Raw genomic sequence first — 21,061 nt, 5'->3', positions numbered from 1 at the left:
GTGTATCTCAACATATGCACAAAATAAAAAACCTGTGAAAATTTGAACTCAATATGTCGTTGCGATATAATAATGAAAGAAAAAACACCCTTATCACACAAAGTTGTGTGCTATCAGATGCTTGATTTCGAGACCTCAAAACCAAATTCGTGGAAAATTACTTCTTTCTCGAAAAATACATTACTTCAGAGGGAGCTGTTTCTCACAATGCTTTATACTATCAACATCTCCCCATTACTCGTTACCAAGTGAGTATTTATGCCATAAATTATTTTGAGTAATTGCCAATAGTGTCCACTGCCTTTTAGTGAGTACTCCGTAGGAGAAGCCAACAATTGTGATAAAGAGCCTTCTGTGTGTAGTAAGAGACGTGCTCCTAGGTGAAGTGAAGCCATTAGGGTGATTGCAAGTCAAGGTACATCTTAACATCTCCCTGTGAGTTATCTCAAGAATTCCACACTTTGGTACTTTATAATGGAAGGGGAGCTCTGTAAATGCAACCAAACAACCCATACACGCACAAGGAGACATTTCGATAAACACACATTGTATACAAACATGAATCTGCTAAATATATGGTAAATGTACAACAGTAATGTTGGTCAAAACATGTTGCTTCCCTGGCATAACAACTGCCTGTCCAACATACCCCTCCCCCCCCCCCCCCCCCGCAAAAAAAAATTACATTAATAAATAAATAATAAGCAAATACAAATAAACTTATAAATAAATAAAATAAACTGTTCCAAAAACCCAGCATGAACATCACTAGTGTACAGTCACGACAAGCACCATAATCGTACTAAACTTATAATATTGAAGTTGGTATGCAGAGTTGTGAAACCGTCAGAAACCAATTTCATAGAGCTGCTAAAATGCAAAAAAAAAAACAAGCACAATTGATTTTGGTGACCAGAAATAGGTTACCAACCAAACGTTCTTGTACTATGTCACATGTAGTATGTGTGCCTAGTTTTCTGTTTATTTGCACTCAACAGAAACTTGTTAGCCACTTTTCTCTGCCTTAAAGGGAAGGTACATGTTTGGTGATTACTCAAAACAAATATTAACTTAAAAACTGACCTGACAACGAGCATTGGAGAGCTGTTGGTAGTATAAAACATTGTGAGAAACGGCTCCCTCTGAAGTAGCATAGATTTTGAGAAAGATCACAAATTCGTCCAACAAGGGTGTTTTTTCTTTCATCATTTTCTGATGACCGATTGAGCCCAAACTTTCACAGGCTTGTTATTTTATGCTTATGTTGGGATACACCAAGTGACAACACTGGTCTTTGACAATTACCAAACGTGTACCTTCCCTTTAAACAGCTCTAGATATGCGGCCCAAGGTCTTTACAAAGTCCCGATCAACCGCCATAACTCCAGGTATGTGTTAACATGGTGCTGCCTCAAAAGACATGTAAGCGAGTTTCAATTTCTACTCGCAACGTTTGTTTTGTTGGACTTTACAAATAAACACTTCTCTTCTATGGGCTGAAACTTGCAATTGTAATGCATGATTATTAAGTTAAAATTAAAAGTGTATAATATGCCTTGTATATAGACAAATGCTTTCAGTTAATCAAAACACTTTGTATTTTTATGGAATAAAATAAAAACCCTGCTTAAAGACAGTTCTGCACCCAATTTCAAAGCTATTGTTTTGTTTGTCACTGAGTAGTAATGCATTATGCCAATAGGAGACTTTTGGGACGCTTGGTGGCAGCAGACTTACCACGTAAAATCCATTGTTCTTGGTAATGCGCGCATGCTCAGAACTACGTAAACAATGACAGTTTACCAGGTAAGTCTGCTGCCACCTAGCGTTCCTAAGTCTCCCATTGAATAACCATCATTTTTGTGGTAAGAGCAAAAACTTCCAATTAACACTTTCCACCTAGCCTCCAGTAAATATTTCTCAGAGTCCAAGTTCAAGCTAAGAGTTTACTGCAAATCTGTAACTGCCAAAAAAATCACTAAGTGACCAATTTCCTCTTGAAAATAATTGAAAGGAACATTACACAACTGGTATTTGCTAACAAAACTGTTGCAGTGTTATTTATCTCTCATCAAATATAATTTTCTTTCAAGGGATGTTTTCTACAGTCATCATCATTAGACCGTGTAGATTTTATGTAAATCTGCAATCTTAGACAAATATTTTTCTTACCAATTCTGTAACGTTCCTTTAACATATGAAATTCTTGCTTCACTTCCATTATAAGCTATTAATTTTTTCCCTTGAGCAAACAGCCATCTGAATGAAAAACAAAAATTCAAAACACAAAATCATGCATCCTTCACAAAATATAAAGTATAAATTACTCTCCATGAAAGATGCGAGAACACACACACGGAGAAAACCATACAGGCTTATAAACCTGTATCTTCTGGAGCAAGGAAAAACACATTACGACACCAATGAACTATTAACAATAAATATGACTGTGTATGTAACAAACAAGATTGGCGCCCTCTGTTGATATAAGTAAACAGAGAGTTATGATTGGGTGCCTCTAGTGGCCATCATCTCATTTGGTTTAATGAAGGATACACTGGTCCCCTGTCCTCATCCAAAAGGTTAAGGACAGACATGTACATACAACATCCATACCGCGCAACCGTCAGGATCTTGATGTAGGACAATCTCTGGCGTGATCATAGAGTTATATATAAGAACTAGAGGGTGCACTGGCCTATAAACGAGACCCAGCATGCGTGCAGGCGGCCATTTTCTAAGTTGACAAAACAGGCATCGCACAGCGTGTGTTTGTGCGCCCATTTTGTAAGTTGACAAAACAGCATCGCGTCAGCGTTCAATAAACACAAATTCCAACGTGTACTTTGCACCTTGTAAACCCTTATAAGGTGCTAAATAATTGGGTCTCAGAATTCATCACTGCATAACCTATCTTTCTGAAAGTTTGTTTATACTCGGCGCCTTGAGTACCTTGTTTGGTAGATACGTGCGCTATATAAGACTTCGATATTATTATACTTCATATTCAACGCGCGTGCAGAATGGCGCGCGTGTCTCCTTGCGGTCCTGTCGCGTTTGTGCAAGAAGCATCACCAGTACGCCCTCTAGTTCTTATGTATAACTCTATGGGCTTGATTCACAAGCCTTAAAGTGTGAGATCAGATGTTCAGGCTATATAGAGGATAGCCTGAACATTATACACCACACCTCGAGGCTCATGAATTACGCCACAAATTTATCCATTGAGCCCATGCCCTTATTCACCTTTGACCTCACATCATTTGACATGGCCTTCGTTGTTCTAGAGGTTCGTAATTGAATCCGACGTACATGTGTATACATGAACACCAATACCTGTTCTTATCCCAAGGACAGGGGACCAGTCTACATGGAGGAAGGAAACCTGACTTATCTCCCGCCATAAGAAAGCAAGCTAATCAACAGGGGAGGCATTCCATGCTTCAATGCTGCATTGGCTTTGGTTCCGCATGTACAGTACCTTCTCCCCCTTGGAAAACAAAAAAACCTGCCATTTTATTTCTTTTGATACAAAACTCATGAGTGGACTGAAGTTAAACGTAGTCCGGTGGCTTTTATACAAAAATCTAAGTATACTATACAAAATGCATGCGGGAACTGGATACCAAAACTCTGTGGACAAATCAGATGTACAAGTGCACACAAAATGCATCGCAGATTGATACAAAATAGCCACTGTCCATTAGGGTTATTGTTACTGAACTGACTCAAAGGGAAAGGTCCTGAGAGATGAGTGACTGCAACTTGTCTGAGGTTCTGAACGAAGCTCATTCTAGTCCCTTCCCTTACTAGGAAGCTCTTCACTGAGACAACTATTTCTTTCTCCTAACTCAGAGATACTCATCCAGGGCTGCTGTATAAAATACTCACTGCAGGATAGTATTATATAATTTAAAAAAACATATGTGTTGATTCGTATATGGGTATCTATCACACCCATACTATCCAGATTGGAATACCCCAATTGGTACCCTCTGATCCCAATGAGGGTGTAACTGGTACCCAGATTTGGGGGGAAACAACTAGGTGACAACACCTTTCTTCTCAAACAACTGAGATGCGTCATCAAGGATACAAAATGAGTTTGTTTTATTTTTTTCAGACATATTCTTCAGGAGGGTGTTGATCAGTTTGAATTGGACGACGAGGCTTTGTCATCTTGCCCCTGTGAAACAGGTGGTTTGACGTCCCCCGGTGTCCATGGACCAGGCCCGCCGGATGACGGGGGCCGCTTGCTGGACCCGGATTCAAACTCCTCCTCCATCTCCATGCCGTTGTTCGAGTCGAACTGCTGGTTCTCCAGCCGGGTGATCAACCTCTCATCCTCGTCGCCGAACTCTCCGCCCATCAGGGACGGCTCGCCAACGACCATCACGTCCTGTGCCAGGAGGGAGGGAAAAGAAAAAAAAAAGAAAAAGGAACAAATAAAAATCTAAGTATTTAATTATTTGACTCGCCCAAGATTGTAGCAATGAGCTTTGAGTGTCATACCATGAAGGGGAAAAAAACGGGGGGAAAAGTAATGGGTAAAAAAAGTTGGGTGCAGGGAGAACAGGTTAGAACAACTCAAACTCATCTCCGTTTTAAAATGTAAGGGTAAAATTTGATTTTGTGTATTATGAATTCAGGGTTTGTTTTGGAAAACGTTTGTTTAATGAGTACAAAATTTTGGGAAAAAGAGTAATTTTTTTTTCTTCTTCAATTTGTTTGTTTTACACTGTAATTTGACGGTCCTCCGGTTTGTAGGAATTAATTAAAATCTTTTCTAGGGAAATAGTGTGTTTCTAAATGATAAAATTAGGAGCTAAAATGTGAACATCCTGGTGCCAAAACTCTGATCACTTTGGACTTAGATCTGCAAGACTGGAAAGCCCTGATTAAGTCACAGCCAGAAAATCGTTCTTTCAACTTCGATAAAAAAATGTGGCTTGCACATTAATTTGTGGCCAAAAATAGCTCTTGTGGTTTCCATCCTTGCTTAATCCAACACATGCAAAGGGTTTCCATAAGCAAGAATAGAAAAGTGAGAACATTTCAGTAAAGCCATTGTAAGGTAAATTGCCTGACTTGTAAAATTTTAAAAGAAAAGCAGTTTCATTAAAACAAAAATGATCAAACAATAGGTGCACCTTACATGACTAATTATGAAAAGCTTTCTCAATTAGTCTGAATGATCCCATTTTAAAGAACTACACACTCATCCATAAAAGCTATTTTTAAAATGGTCTTGGAAAAAAACAGGAAAAAAACAAAACAATAGACAGACGTCATTTCCCCATTAAAGGCGGAGAGATAATTGGAAAGTCACATTAATTTTTAATGAACCACAACCTACTAAAACCGGTTATTAATAATTAATCACACATTAGCTTATTGGGCATGAAGACTAATTGACTGACAGAAAAACACATCAACAACAGTATGCAAGATCATCTTTCATGGATGACATTTTTGCTTTTGTGTCAGCAATTAGACTAATTAAGCCATCACAAAGCTCCATATCAGCCACTACCAACCATCCAACAAATGCAGCAGTTACCAAACAAAAGAGCTTCACTTGCGTGGTGCAGACTCAAAATTAAAACATTTAGAGCATAATAGATAGTACCCAATAAACACAATTTTTTTCCCGCACAACTTGGGAATTGGCTTTAAAGGAACACGTTGCCTTGGATCGGACGAGTTGGTCAAAACAAAAGCGTTTGTAACCGTTTTTTATAAAATGCATATGGTTGGAAAGATGTTTTAAAAGTAGAATACAATGATCCACACAAGTTTGTCTCGAAATTGCGTGGTTTTCCTTCTACTGTGCGAACTAACATGGTCGGCCATTTATGGGAGTCAAAATTTTGACCCCCATAAATGGCCGACGTGTTAGTCGACGAGGTAAAAGGAAAACCACTCAATTTCGAGGCATGTTTGTGTGGATCATTGTATTCTACTTTTACAACATCTTTCTATCCATATGCATTTTATAAAAAACGGTTACAAACGCTTTTCAAAGACCAACTCGACCGATCCAAGGCAACGTGTTCCTTTAAACTGCGACAAACATTCTCGTTTTGTTTTATGCAACCAAGTGGTTTACTGACAAATCATTCAGGAATATTTTATTCAATGGCGTTTCACAAAAACCGAAAAGCAGATACTGCATTTACAGAATGTGCATTAACAAAATGTTGCTGTAAAGAGTACCGACTTTGCATTGTTCGACGTCAAGTGGGAACCATCTAAGGTACAAGAGCAAGTAATAAAGGATGCAGGTTGTGGCCAGAAGAAAACAACAGGTTGACACTTATTCAGAAATTGATTCAATTTCCCCAAGCATTTTCTCATCTCCCACTACAACTCAAAGACAGTTTCGGACTTGAAATAAAAAACCTGAGAGGTTCCTTTTTTCATTTTCAAGAAAGGGCGAGATTATTGCTTGCATGGGAGAGTTTGTTTGGTTTTCATTTGCCGACAAATAAATAAAAAAATTGGAAACCTGGAGAGAGCATTTTGGTTTTGAAGATTCTTGTTTACGTTCGAAATACTCTTCATGCTCTCAGACAGTTTTAATGAAATTTCAGAATGTATCGAAGTGGATTTTGGGGTCCATGAAAAGAGGTTGTGTTCACTAGGAAAAGTGGGTGTGGTCAATTGGAAAAGTGGGTGTGTACCATAAAAAAAAGGGGGAGTGGACAATAGGAAAAGAGCAACTTGTGGTCACCAAGGAGTGGAGGTTGTGGAAAATAAAAAAGTGTGTACACTGAAGAAGGAAAGATCTCATTATAGAGTGCTTTGGAAAAAGGAAAAAAATCAAAGACAAACAAAAGCTGAAGCATAAAGTTGACAAGTAAATGCGCTGACAAAAAGGAGGACACATTGATGGAAACTCAGAATCTGCGACAAAGGAATAAGAGGTCTGACACCAAGACGCAAGCTAAATCTAAACACAGACAAGCATGACCATACAAAGACATTAACAAAGCCGAGTTCCTTTCATTGGACACTTCGCCTAACCCAAGGAGTTCATCTCAAACCCAGTACAGGAGCAGTTTGGGTTAGATGGTAGTCTTGCCTAACCCCACCCCTTTAAATCCAATAATATTTCTTGGGAAACCAAAAAAAAAATTGTTGTTATTCTATAATTTAAAAAAAGAATAAGTACTAATGGTAAACATGTTGATGACTGTTTTACAAACAGTCCACATCTTTAATGGAGTTTGAAGTACCCAGCTCAAACCCAGTTTACACCCAGTTTGTGTCCAGTATTCTACCAAGGTAATCCCAATTAGCACCCAGTTAATACCTCATTTTTAAATACAGATATCAACTATGTACCCATTTTTATACCCAGAAGTGAAATATTTGAAGGATGGGCAACGGAACAGTTTAAATTGACAAACATGTACATGTGGTCGACAGGAGAATGGGAAAGGCAGACCAGATTAGCAGAGACTGAGACACAGCAACACTTATCTCATGTAGTATTGGGGTATCGTTTTTACCAGTGATCACAAAATGAATCTCGAAGTGCAGTTTATCTCATAAATCCCATATAAATGCAAGAGACCGAAACGTTTCTTCATTCAACGGTTTCATTCCTTACACAAGGTAAAACAAATACAAAAACAGTGACGCTCCTTTCCAACACTGTTTTCTCAGATGGTCCTAGATGGTACATACAACCCAATGAGTAAGACATTGACCGACCAAAAGAGAAAGGCCTCCAATTCCTACTCGCCCACTGTACTGTCATTCTTTGTTTTCTTTTTACAAAAAACTATCCTATATTTCCCAAAGAATTTGACCATTATTAACAGTTTATTTTTCTTTCCATGTCCAAGGAAAGAAATCTTCAACCTGTCCTTTTCACATCAAAAAGTAGTAATACCAAGTAGATGAAGGGGAGAAAAAATGTCAAACTCGGTGCCGAGTGGCAGTTCAGTAAAAGCGTTTAGTTAAGTGTTTGTGTTAGAGTACTAGTACCACCCACATACTCATATTCAGAAAGCCTGGTTACATGACCAATTAGTCTGCAAGTGCCGCTTGTAAGGGTTTTGATACCTTTTGCACATGCAGGTAAAGTTTTTGGCCATGCCGTGAATCCCTACTCACTGTGAATGAAGATTATGTGTAATAAAATTTACCTGTAGAAGTTTCAGCCTCATTAGATGTTAATTTTTTTTATTTACAGAGAAAAAGTGAAAATCACAGAGCAATGTTTTCAGGAGAATCGAATCAATCCATTGTACATGCTCAAATAATTTTGTTTTGTTTTCAGAAGAAAAAAAAATTCGGGAGAATTATTTTCTTGAAATTGAAGATGACCCATTTCTCAAAAGCAAGTAATACACATGTTCACGAGGGAAGCTTTCTACATACCATCATTATCTTCAATGTAAGTTTATTATAAGTCTGTTGGCGTTTGTCTTTTGTGTCCTACCTAAAGTACCCTTGAACCCATCACAGGGTGAGCGCAATAAATGAGGCTCCCTGTGAGCCTGAACGAGTCTGACTATCATCTCATTTTATTTAATTTGTTTTCTTCTTTTGTTTTGTTTTTGGTTTTTACCGGGCCTTGATCACCCAGCAGGGTGGATATGCGAAGTCTTTATTGTTATCATTATTATTATTTTTATATTAGTAAGAGGATTGGTACTGCAGCAGAGTTAAACACAAGCAAGAGGGTTGGTAGCAGAGTTAAACACAAGCAAAGTTTAGACCAGCAAACAGAAAAGTATCAAGGCGTCAGTGCAAATAAAAAAATCATTCCAACACAACATTCCTGGGCTTTAAGTTTGTTTTATCGCAGAACTATCAAGAGCAAATCAAACAAGTGGAACTCTCTACCACAAATCCCTTGAGTTAAACATGGAATGAAGTTATCGCAACAGAAATTATTGTCACAAAAGTTTTGGACGGAGGGCAAACAACAGCAACATTTTTATTGTGAGCTGAAGAGTTGCAACGTAAGTGAAAGAATATTTTACCTGTAATCAGGAGGATCACAGTTACAGAATTATCCAAAATGATCTACATATTTGCGAACTAAATGTCCTTCAAGATTGAGAGAGGCAATTTAGAAAAGAATATAATACTTCAAAGAAAATAATAATAACAATGTTAAAGACTTGTACTGCGCATATATCCACCCTGCTGGGTGTTGACGGCACAGTTTGTGACTTCTTTTTTTTTCTCAGGGGGGAGGGGGAATTGATATCAAATGATCACGCCAGTGCCTTCAGTAAAATGTTTTATGGCAGCAGTTTGTTGCAGAGTTCAGTAGTAGTTTCAGACATTCCGTTTCCTATGCTCTTCATGTTAACTGTTCAAGCTTTTAGTTGTTACAGACTTTAGCAAAACCAGGCATTTTTGAGACAATCATGTTTAGTTGTTGTTTTCTTAATTATACGAAAAATCACCCTAGAAAACTGGTAACCTCTATCTTTTGATAAAACTCCACTTTTGCCTCTCAACACTGTACTAAAAAGAAATAAAAAATTAAAATCTCAATTAAGGTTAACCACATTGGACTCACACCCGTTTTTGCTGAAGTCTGTTTACATACAAATACATTATCACATGCAGTCATGCATGCATAAAGCACATTCAAATTAAAATGGGTTATTCTGGGTTACAATGCTCCACCAACAAACACACACAAACACTAACAAAAAAGTTGAGAGGGGCAAATCTTCCGTTTTCCCTTCGGATGAAAAATATTTTTTGGTGAGAAGAAAGTTGTTCTCTTAAGAAAACAAGAACTTTTTTCATCAGAAAAAAAAAAATGTTTTCCATCAGGAACAGAAAAGTGTTCAAATCAGGAAATGTTACTGTAAGGAAAAAAGTATTTTATCCGCAAGGAAAAAGTTCTATTTTTTTCCTTTGGAAATAGGAAGAGGAAGGAGGTGGATACCTCGGCAACGGACTCGTGGATCCACGGAGGCATGGGGACGGGCTGTGGTGAGCTTGGACGGTTTCTTTTGCTCTTGTGTCGGCCCGCCGGCCCGTTTCGCTAGAGGGAGGAAAAGAAAGCATTCAAGAAAGAAATAGAGACAGATATCCCTGAGATGTTTTGTGCTTCTCTGGTTTTATCATGTTCCCCCTTCCCGCATCTCTTAAAGGGAAGGTACACGTTTGGTAATTACTCAAAACAAATATTAACTTGGTAATGAACATTGGAGAGCTGTTGATGGTATAAAACATTGTGGGAAACGACTCCCTCTGAAGTATCATAGTTTTTGAGAAAGAGGCAATTTCTCACTAAAATATTAAAAGAACTCTAGCTAGAAGTCTTTTATTCCTATCTAAAAGCACACAAATTCGTCCAAAAAGGTTTTTTTTTCTTTCATCATTGTCTAGCAACTTCGATGACCGATTGAGCCCAAATTTTCACAGGCTTGTTATTTGATGCTTACATGTATAATGGAATACACCAGGTGAGAAGACTGGTCTTTGACAATCACCAAATGTGTACAGTGCCTTTAACGACATGAGACCAGCATGAGCTAGTTTTATTTCCTTCAACTGAAGACTTTTGCGGTTGTACCCGCAAGTTTACTATTTATTTATAGTTCCTTCTTATTTCTTCACACCATGCAAAGCTTCAAACAATACTGACTGATGACTTGTTGAGAAGGGGGGGAAATTTAAACAGTTTCAAGCCTACATCCGTACGGACTATAAGGGGTTTAAAACCCTTTTCAGCTCCAGGACGATTTATTGTAGCCGATTTGTATACAAATGTTTTTTTTTTTTATGGGTATTTAAAGTCTTTGATAATCAACAATCAACACTCATCACCTTTGGTTCACACAAAATGTAGACACACTCTAAAGTGAACGACATCAATTATGAATGTTGGTGACAGAAGTGATTGATGGGTTTGAAATTGCTTCCGAAAAAGATAAAATTGGTGCTTGCATTTTTTTATCATAAAAAATTCACAATGGGCAGGGATGGATATTGGAGTAGATCTTTGTTTATAGATAAATTGTTTATTCCTTGATAAGGAAAAAGAGGGAAATCTCTCCGTGCTTAGTGGTTTAATTTACAGATATGATTTATTGATTGCGGACATTTCAAAAATGAAAATGATACACTATCATTTCAGTTTGAATACAGAGACTTTTAGAATCCACTGAGGGAGTGGACATACATTTTCATGTGAATTCTGCAGTCTGTGGCTTGCCCAGGAATTTGGTGTCCATTCTAAGCAATAATTGGGATTTCATTGGTTTTTAGGAGCGACCATAATGAAAAAAAAATCTAAAACATAGTGATTTGGGGTTTAAAAGTAAGTATGTTTTTGGGGATTTTGATATATATATTTTTAAAAATCTCAGAGCAAATGGTTAATTCAGGCTGATTTGAACATGCATGTGTTAGTCCGTGCAGGCAGTTGTTATTATAAAAATGTTTTCCATTCCACATTGCATGCTCATCGCCAACACGATAAAAAACACTGTGAAAGAAAACATGGCGTTTTGAAACACACGTCAGCATCATTATACATAGAGCCACCTGTGTCATCCGCCTTTGTTCTTTCAATGGGGACGTTTAGGGTTGGAAAGGGCGGTGACATAGTCCCTATTAACCCACCATTAAAGGGTCTGTTTACGTTTTGGTAATGACACTGAAATCAATAAAAACTTACTCGGTAAGCAGTACAACAGCTTTGAAAAGTTTATTGCATTTTGAGAAACTTTTAACTTTAAAGAACTGCAGTTATGAAAAAAAGATGTCGCTCTTTATATCAACAAATTTTAATCCGAGTAGCAATACTGACATAAATATTTCTCAGTTGGTTTATTCCAATTGCAGAATATTCTTCCTGCAAGGACATAAACGCTCCAGGTTTGAGGAAGGGGGAGGGGGGGGGGGGTGAGTAAACTGGAAACTCAAAACTTACTGTGGGTACACCCTCAGGTGTGGTGGATATTGTGTAGCTACCGGGAGAGGATTTCTTCTTGGAGCCGCCGGATGGTAGACCATTCCCGCCTCCAGGGGGCATGCTGTTGGAGGATTTACGCTTCCGACGCTTGGTCTGTGTTCTATTGGGTTCTGCTGATTTAGAGATCAAGTTCTGCCGTTAAATGCGGAGTTCTCTCTTGGTCAAAGAAAGTTCCCTAAATGCCTCGCTGTGTACCTGTGTCCAGGCCTCGCCTGTGATGACCCATGGCACACACAGCAATTGCTGCACTGTGGTGCACTGTGCTCATGCTTTGGTGCCCTCTACAAGGTTCCAGTACAAACTTACATTTTCCCCAAAGACGTGCCCCCTTATTACTAAAGGAATTTTGCTGTGAGCCTTCAAGAACCAAGTTCAAGGTCCGAGTGTTTCTCCCTGTGCCCATCCAAAGACATGAAGTAGCCCACAATGCTAGAACTCAGAGACTACTTTGCTAATTATGTTTACCATTATCACCACCTCGCTGTGAAGATGTACCATAACGGAAATACTAATCCCTAAAAAGTAGTGCCCCTTGATTTACCTCTGTGTTCCAATTTGGATTTGTGGATGGAATCATGGCACATTTGTGAGAGTGCTGCTTTCTTGTCAGTTTGCTGATTGAGTATTTGTCGCTTCCATCGTTTATTTCAATTTTTACCACCTCACTTTGTTCAGCAAGAGAAACACTGCTGTAAATATCATGATCTTTACATCCCCCCCCCTTTTTGAAATGAAATTTTCACAGGTTAGTTTTATTCTATATATCTTAATTCAAATTTGATTTAAAAAAATGATATATACTATAAGAAATATTTTATGGCAAAGCAACAACCAAACTTGTTGTCTAATGAAATTTTCATGCTATTCTTTTGTCCAACAGCTGGGCAAAAATATCTCCCATTTCATAATGGACCACACAGAACACAACTTATGCCCTCTGCCATAGTCTCATTTGGACTTTATTTCGCAGTAAAGACCTCTCAAGGAGTCCAAAATCATCATGAAATTTTATAGAGCCCTTGCAAAGGGCCGCCATTGCTGAGATCAAATGGTGTGTCATGCCACGCACACCTCTTAGCCAATAAAAGGTCTTTCCTTCGACCTCAACGAGGGCGCTGTTTGGCGCAAGGGGTCTATAACATATTCCAGACCTGTCCTCTCTTCAAAACCATACCTGGGGGTGTCACCATTCGTCGCCATTTCTGGAAGAGAGTTGCCGTCAAACAATCCCTGGGGCTGAGGGTGTAGGCCTTGTGACGCGACATTAGCTCCTGCATGGGCTCCAAAATCACACACAGCTGTGCAAAGGGGAGAGAAATAATAAGGAGAAAATTACAACTTTACCGCTCGGACGACCGATGAAACACGACTTGATCTGCCAACGTCAAAGTCTCCACATCTGTCAAAATTAGATTTTCTTTTTGAGAGGGGAGGGGGGCTCGTAATTTGGGGGAAGAGGCCAATTTGCATGTTAAGGGCTTCAATTAAGTTGTAGACACTGTGCCCGTCAAAGTGAATTACGGACAGAGAGTGGCTACCGGTTAGGGATGCTGGCCTACTTTCTGGGCCAGGGTACTTTGCTAGTAGCGTTGGACTGTCACATTGAAAACGCTTTTTTCCCAGGCTTTTCCTTTTTTTTTCTCTTTTTTTTTTTAGGGGGTTTACTGCAATACATCATCTGTAATCTTGCCTCACAAACTGATTTAAAGTTTTAGAAATAGTTCCTACAAATCCTTTCAAACAGCAAATGTACTTGGCACAAAATACTGGTTGAGGCATGTAGGGATGCTGGTAAAATGCCAGAGACACAAGAGATTTTCAACCACTTACCCTGAGATAGTTGAGTGTAACGTTGGTGAGTCCTTGCCTGGTGATGTTCTTTGAGAGTTGCTCCATCATTGCAGGGTCCTGGGAGTGATACTGTCAGGGAACAGAGATAACAGGTAGAAGGATAGAAGGGAATAGGAATGGGTGGAATGGGTGAGAGGGAGGGTAGGGGTAGGTGAAGGGTACAGAGATGGGTGAGATGGGTGAGATGGGTACGAGGTAGGGTAGAGAAGGGAACATATTTGGGTGGAATGGGTATGAGGTAGGGTAGGATTGAGAAGGGAACAGAGATGGGTGGAATGGGTATGAGGTAGGGTAGGATTGAGAAGGGAACAGAGATGGGTGGAATGGGTATGAGGTAGGGTAGGAGAAGGGAACAGAGATGGGTAAGATGGGTACGATGTAGGGTAGGAGAAGGGAACAGATTTGGGTGGAATGGGCGAGGGTAGGGTATGAGAAGGGTACAGAGATGGTTGGAATGGGTACGAGGTAGGGTAGATGAAGGGAACAGAGATGGGTGAGATGGGCGAGGGTAGGGTATGAGAAGGGTACAGAGATGGGTGGAATGGGTATGAGGTAGGGTAGGAGAAGGGAATAGAGATGGGTGAGATGGGCGAGGGAAGGAAAAGAAAAGAGGACAGAGGGGTGTCAGGTAGATAGATAAGAGGTAGTATAGGATAAGAGAGAAGGGAAAAACAGCAACAAATTGAGACGTCATTGGTTTATTCTTCCAGACACAGGTATGACTTTGGGAAGTCTACAAGTGGTGGACGGATTTTAACAAGGTCACAAAAAGCAAGTGAACTTTCAAAGTGTCTTGGACATGTTTTTATTTACTTGTTCACTGTGCATGTTAGTCTTTATTTTGATGCTTAATGTTCTCTTGTTTCATTTTGCCTTCGTTCCAAGTTAATTTTTATGCTTTATTTAATCAACTTAAAGTACATGTAGCTTGTACAAGTTCAACCTTCCACCGAGTCTAAATTACACAAGATCATAATAACATGCCAAATAAGCGGTACGCATGACTGAATAAACTTTATGTAATTGTATTATAACCATCGCACCAGCTAACGCAATCGCCCATACAAAATATATTGTTCAGTTGTACAGTCCTCTGCCCAACCACACGAGGCTTTCATGTTTGACAGCTCCAATCAACAATCAATTTTTAATCAAGTTGAATGATTCACCAAGGTTGGACAGGTTACCCCAGTGTTGTACCACTTAGACAGATTGGCCACATGAATAATTCTCCCCAGTTGTTTGTGTTCCACAGGTTTTCTCTATACTATAATTATCTCACACAAGGGCAAGGTGGGGTGGGGGGGGGGGGGATATGGCTAATCCTAGATGTACACCAAGGTAATCCAATTGTTCAGTGTTGAAATGCAATCAGGAAGATTAGTTTCACCTACATTTTGTACTACTAGACATGTACACTTACACGTAAGTGGTGGGTGTACTGGTATGCGGTTTGAAGTCAGATGACGCAAAAGATGCACTGTAAAGTGTGATATCTATGCAGTAAAGGGCTAATTTGAATTGAGGCAGGGCAGGACCCGTTTTTGTGGCGCTGCGTGCTGTGGCATTCTGCGCTTATGGTATACAGAATCACACGCTTTACAATAAAGCAAATTCTTGACAAAGCCATGAGATCAGACACAGGGTGTCGAGCCCAAAGATGTGTTAAACATGATGAATTCTTGCAGGGAATACAAAATAATCATCAGTGAAAAATATACATTTGCAACTGATTACTTGCTATTTGTTTATTGGCAAAAAACTGTTAACCCCAGCCAAGACACATCACAATCCTGCCTCGAATAAACCACGATACCCACAGCAATTGCTAGGGTGCCCTGTTCCCTTGCTGTGGTGCCCTCTGCAACGTTCTAATAAAAACTTCTTCTACCACAGGAAAAAATGCTGTGCCCCTTCAAACGCCAAGTTCAATGCCTGCACAATCCAACAGCGTTGTTTGATTCTGTTGGACTTACAGGACTGCACTAGTAAACAGATCATGCTTAACATGGGATCAGGCATGCCACCATAATCAGAGTCTAACAGTATGGGTGTTGAGTTACGGTGTGGTGTTGGATTTTGTAAAAAGTGAGGGAAGATCCTCAATAAATCACTCATGGGAGATAGGGTTAATTGTTTTGGTTTGGGGTTTTTTGTTCTTCTGCTGAAAGGCTTTGTGAAACAGGAGCTGAACTGATACCTCTTTGCATGATGTGTGCGGGGAAAAATATTAAAAAACTAAACTAAACTCTTGCTGCAAGTCCTACATCAGGCATGATGGTTGGAAAAAAAAGTGAACAAATCTTCCCAACTAATACCAAGAACAAAAGCTTACATGTAACTACTGTACACCGGGGGTCGATTTTTTTAGAGATTTAGTCTTAATGTAGGACTAGTCCTAGGAGACTTTTAAAGCTTAAGGGCAGGCCGAAGTTAGGACAAATAACTTGTCCTAACTCGAGATGAGATAAGACTTGTCTTGTTACTCTTTGTGAAATCTATCCCCGAGTTGCCAACATCGATTTATTTTATTCACGATATATCGTTTACAATATATCGCGATATTCGATACAATCGTGATTAATTAAATTTGACATCATCAGTCTTCAAACTCCCAGTGAAAGTTGTAGAAGCGACAGTCATAGCATAAGAGAGGTGTTCTAATGACCTATTCTTCTGGTTTTACTCCAAACCAAAGGGGTGCAAGATGTCTCTGCTAGGAAATACATTGCGATACTTAACCGACTGCGATACTTAATCGATATCGCGATACTTTATCGATACCGCGGTATATCGATATTTCGATAAAAACCAAAACGATCCGATATCGAAATCAATTCCAAATTAGTATCGCGAGTTTTGATAATATCGAGATATCGCCAAAGCTTTAAAAGTCAGAGAGATATTTTTAGAATATAATAATCAGGGATGTTTTCAAATTTGTTCATCAGAACATGGAAAGATGGGTTTATTTTCAGGGAACTTTCCGCAGAATCAGGGAGAGTTGGCAGCTCTGCTAGTTACATGTACAGTATAGGCTTTGAGAGATTATGTTCAGGCAATTAAAAAACTCTCAATGGGAAATTAATTAAAGGCAGTGGACACTATTGGTAATTACTCAAGATAATTATTAGAATAAAACCTTAGTTGGTAATGAGTAATGGGGAGGGGTTGGTAGTATAAAACATTGTGAGAAACGGCTCCCTCTGAAGTGGAGTACTTTTCGAGAAAGAAGTAATTTTCCACGAATTTGATTTTGAGACCTCAGGTTTAGAACTTGAGGTCTCGAAATCAACCATCTAAACACACACAACTTCGTGTGACAAGGGTTAATTTTCTTTCATGATTATCTCGCAACTTGGATGACCAATTGAGCTCAAATTTTCACAGGTTTGTTATTTTATAATACATGTTGAGATACACCAACTGTAAAGGCTAGTCTTTGACAACTACCAATAGTGTCCACTGCCTTTAAAAACTCTCTATGGGAAATTAATTAAAAATAGGAAGATAAAAAACAAAATAATGAGATCCCTGACAATAATTGTTTCCCATAAAACATTTTGTTTCCCTTTCAAATACAACAAGGAACATATTTTTCAGGAAGGCCAGATGCGATGTGCAATGTGCCTGCAATTCAGTCGGTTTTATCAAATCCTACTTCCTTAAAAGGTAAAAGAACTTTTCCACTTAGTCATTTCAGCACCACAGGATGACTTCTTCGAGATGGCATCATCCCTAAAATATTCTCAGCAAGAACTTTTGCTAGGATCAATCAAACTTAAAGGGCTACATTCAGAGAAATTTCATCACCACAGATTTTTTTTTTCTTCATATGATTTTCTTCTTTTTTTCTCAACGAAGCAGGAGTTAATCTACAAATAGAATTCGCTGTGATTCGATTTTCCATGCGGAAGTGAAGTACATCAAATACCACTCAATCTGATTACGGAGGACGGGACAGGTATCCCTGCATTTCTACCCACTGGATCGAACATGGTCGGAGGGAGGGAGGGAGGGGGGGGGGGTGGCTAGGTGAGCTGCATTGATTAGTCAACACTCATTTTGCTTAAAGCAATTGGCAAAGTGGGCGAAAGAAAAAAGTTGTTTTCGATCGCCGGACAGGGGGACTACATAATATATGACAGGGGGATGGTAATTTACTGGATTAGTTTTTATCAAGGACTGAACAAAAAGAGAAGATGTAGGGAACCTAAAAATGGATTGGCAATCAAGGGGATGGTGGTTTTTATTTTATCTCATGACGACAGTCGTGGGGGAGCTGGCGGTACTTGTTAAATCGTTAACTGGTTAATGCACTTGTTCTAATTGAGCCGAACGAATGAGAAGATGGATTTATCATCATCCGGACTAAAGTGTGTTTTCATTTAAAGACTTCCAAACTGATCGCGAGGTCGTCTAAAAGCAAACAACCCTTTCATGAAGGTGCACAATATTATTATTATTTTTCAATTGAAAAGGTTAACTAGCAACAGAGTACTACATGTACATTTGCTTTCCATAAACACCACAAGATTTGATACCATTAAAGATGGGTATTTACCTAGGTACGTGTCTAAATAAGACGAAGATTTGAGTGAGGGGGGGAAGCAATAGATTCTCAAAGTTAAATGACAAATTATCCATAACTTGCAAGATTATTTTCAAGATTATTTTCAACTCCGCGACAGTAGAATATATATTAATTAAAAAACAGATCTCTAAAGAACAAACTCTACACCTTTAGTAGATACACACATGGTGTTACCGGAAACCAAGTATACGTATAGAGACTAGTTCCTACACAAAGCACCTTTTAAAGGCAGTGGACACTGGTAATTACTCAAAATAGTTTTTAGCATAAAAACTTACTTGGTCACAAGAAATTGGGAGAGGGCGATAGTATAAAACATTGTGAGAAACGGCTCCCTCTGAAATAACGTAGTTTTTGAGAAAGAGGTAATTTTCCTCGAATTTGATTTCGAGACCTCAGATTTAGAACTTGAGGTCTCAAAATCAAGCATCAGAAAGCACACAACTTTGTGTGACAAGGGTGTTTTTTCTTTCATTAGTGTCCACTGTCTTTAATGGTTTACAAGGTGCTGTAGCACTATAATTACATACAGCCAATCAAGAGATGGTTGAGCACTAACCTGCATGGCCACTACGCTCCTGGGGATTAGTTCTCTATGTTGACGAATAGCGAAATGCCACGACCTGATGCGCATCAGGTCGTCAAAAGTGAACTCCACGACAAGCCGGCCTTCTGTGCAGACCTGGCAAGTTGGAAGAGAAGGAAAAAGAAAAGAAAAACATTATTGAAAACGTATGGTCAATAAAATGGATTTGGTGTACTTTTTGTAAGACTTTCTAAGACTTGTATTGCCTTTACAACAAGTATGTAACTGTTTCTGTATGCTGATTTTTTAGTACATGTTTTATCTACTTTTTCATTTTTATCTTTAGTTTTTAGACCTTTTTCATCTAACGTGCGGTTTATCATTTTTGTAGAAATCGCACAATACAAATCTCTAACTAACAATAGACCATGTGAACTCTGTTTCCAATAAGTGTGATCTTGTACATTATTTGGGTATTCTGGCAGGTAAGATACTGCACTGGTCATATGGGAAAGCTGACATTTTGTGTCAAAACTTCCACATAAGTCCAAGAGTTATAAAAGTAAAAGCTTGTCAAGTTTTGAGATGTGCCCCCTTTCATCATATCAAAAGTGGATAAGAATTAGACCTTGCAATCTCAATAAAATATAAGATTTTATGTTTTCTTCCATTGAGCTGTGTACAAATCAAACATGCATGAAGTCCAGGCTCTGTGGCTCTTTTGTAAAGATGTGACATCACAGGTCACATCGTCTATATTAGTACAACAGTACCTGTGTAGTAACAACAGGACCCAATGTCATAGAGCTGCTTCAGCAGAAAATAATGCTTTAACAATTTTCTGCTTAGCGGAAATGAACAGGATACCAGTACATTGATAATTGTATTTTGGCTGGTAACCCTGTTTTGGTAAGCATAATTTTGTTGTGCCAATGTCATGGAGCTGCTTCAGCAGAAAATAATGCTTTAACAATTTTCTGCTTAGCGGAAATGAACAGGATACCAGTACATTGATAATTGTATTTTGGCTGGTAACCCTGTTTTGGTAAGCATAATTTTGTTGTGCCAATGTCATGGAGCTGCTTCAGCAGAAAATAATGCTTTAACAATTTTCTGCTTAGCGGAAATGAACAGGATACCAGTACATTGATAATTGTATTTTGGCTGGTAACCCTGTTTTGGTAAGCATAATTTTGTTGTGCTTAGCTACATGTACACATGTACTTGATGTGCTTGAGCAGCTCTATGAAATTGGGCCCAGGCGTGCGGCAACAGGATGGGTCTATTCATGCCCCCCCCCCCCCCCCCTCTTCCCCCGGTGAAAAACATTCTGAGGTCCAGAAACGACGCATCTTATCTCAGCACACCTCCTGCGTTGTACAACCCGTCCACTCGGTAACTCAGGATGCACTGTGTGGAAGTTGATAAACTGAACGGGCTGCGTGATTCACTGGTTAACTACCAATTAAGAATCGATATCATGCTTTGAGTTATGGGTGATGCACTCTCCAATTCACAGTTAATAATGTAGATTGAAGTGTTGGATGGGGCACTTCGTTTCAATCACTGGCGTGGGAAGTACATGCAGGGTTCTACCCAGGATTTTTTCAAAACATCCTGGACCCAAATTTTGGAATTGAATTGAGAATTTTGGAACGTTTTCTACTTGGTGTTTATCTTGGTTTGAAAATGCCTTAATGTGCATTCTGGAGCATTTTAAAAACTGTGGGGCGTTCTGGACCATAAATTTTTAATTGAAGGAGGTTTCGGAACGTATTCTAGTTGGTGTTAATCTTAGTTTTAAATTCCCTAATGTGCACTCTTGAGCATTACAAATGGCTTTATATTTAGACTTTCGTGAAATCCGTCTTTAATTTATTTTAGTTTTTATTGGCTGAAAATTCCATGTATCAGCTAATAATTCATGCGTACCAACCCCACACTTAAGCATCTGACAATCTGCAGTAACAACGTTCCTGTTCTAATATACACATGTACATTGCATACATGTACATGTAACTATAGTGTCTTAATTTTAATGTCTTCTGGGTTTTTTCTTCTTAAAACTACAAGGTAGACATTGGCACTGAGAATCAACATTTTGGGTGAATCATGACTAATGAATGCT

At 38.9% G+C, this 21,061-nt stretch overlaps 1 protein-coding gene across 6 annotated transcripts in view; it reads right to left on the bottom strand.

Annotated features, from left to right (window-relative positions):
• Positions 1-656: 656 nt before the first annotated feature.
• Positions 657-21,061, bottom strand: part of LOC139940443 (LIM domain-binding protein 2-like) — a 41,856-nt gene continuing 21,451 nt past the window's right edge. For 2 of the 6 annotated variants that reach the window (XM_071936692.1, XM_071936691.1), the window contains 6 exons: positions 18,967-19,089; positions 13,793-13,882; positions 13,137-13,260; positions 11,921-12,075; positions 9,926-10,024; positions 657-4,399 (listed from right to left, as the gene is read on the bottom strand). In XM_071936692.1, coding sequence (XP_071792793.1) covers positions 4,148-4,399; positions 9,926-10,024; positions 11,921-12,075; positions 13,137-13,260; positions 13,793-13,882; positions 18,967-19,089 — 843 coding nt within the window. In that variant the 3' untranslated portion in view covers positions 657-4,147. Of the gene's footprint in view, positions 4,406-9,925; positions 10,025-11,920; positions 12,076-13,136; positions 13,261-13,792; positions 13,883-18,966; positions 19,090-21,061 lie in introns of all 6 variants that reach the window. The other 4 variants (XM_071936693.1, XM_071936694.1, XM_071936695.1 and 1 more) reach the window with 4 other exon arrangements.

The sequence above is a fragment of the Asterias amurensis genome, chromosome 8 (assembly GCF_032118995.1).
Source record: "Asterias amurensis chromosome 8, ASM3211899v1".
NCBI lineage: Eukaryota > Metazoa > Echinodermata > Asteroidea > Forcipulatida > Asteriidae > Asterias > Asterias amurensis.
This window is presented reverse-complemented; position numbering and strand designations above follow the sequence as displayed.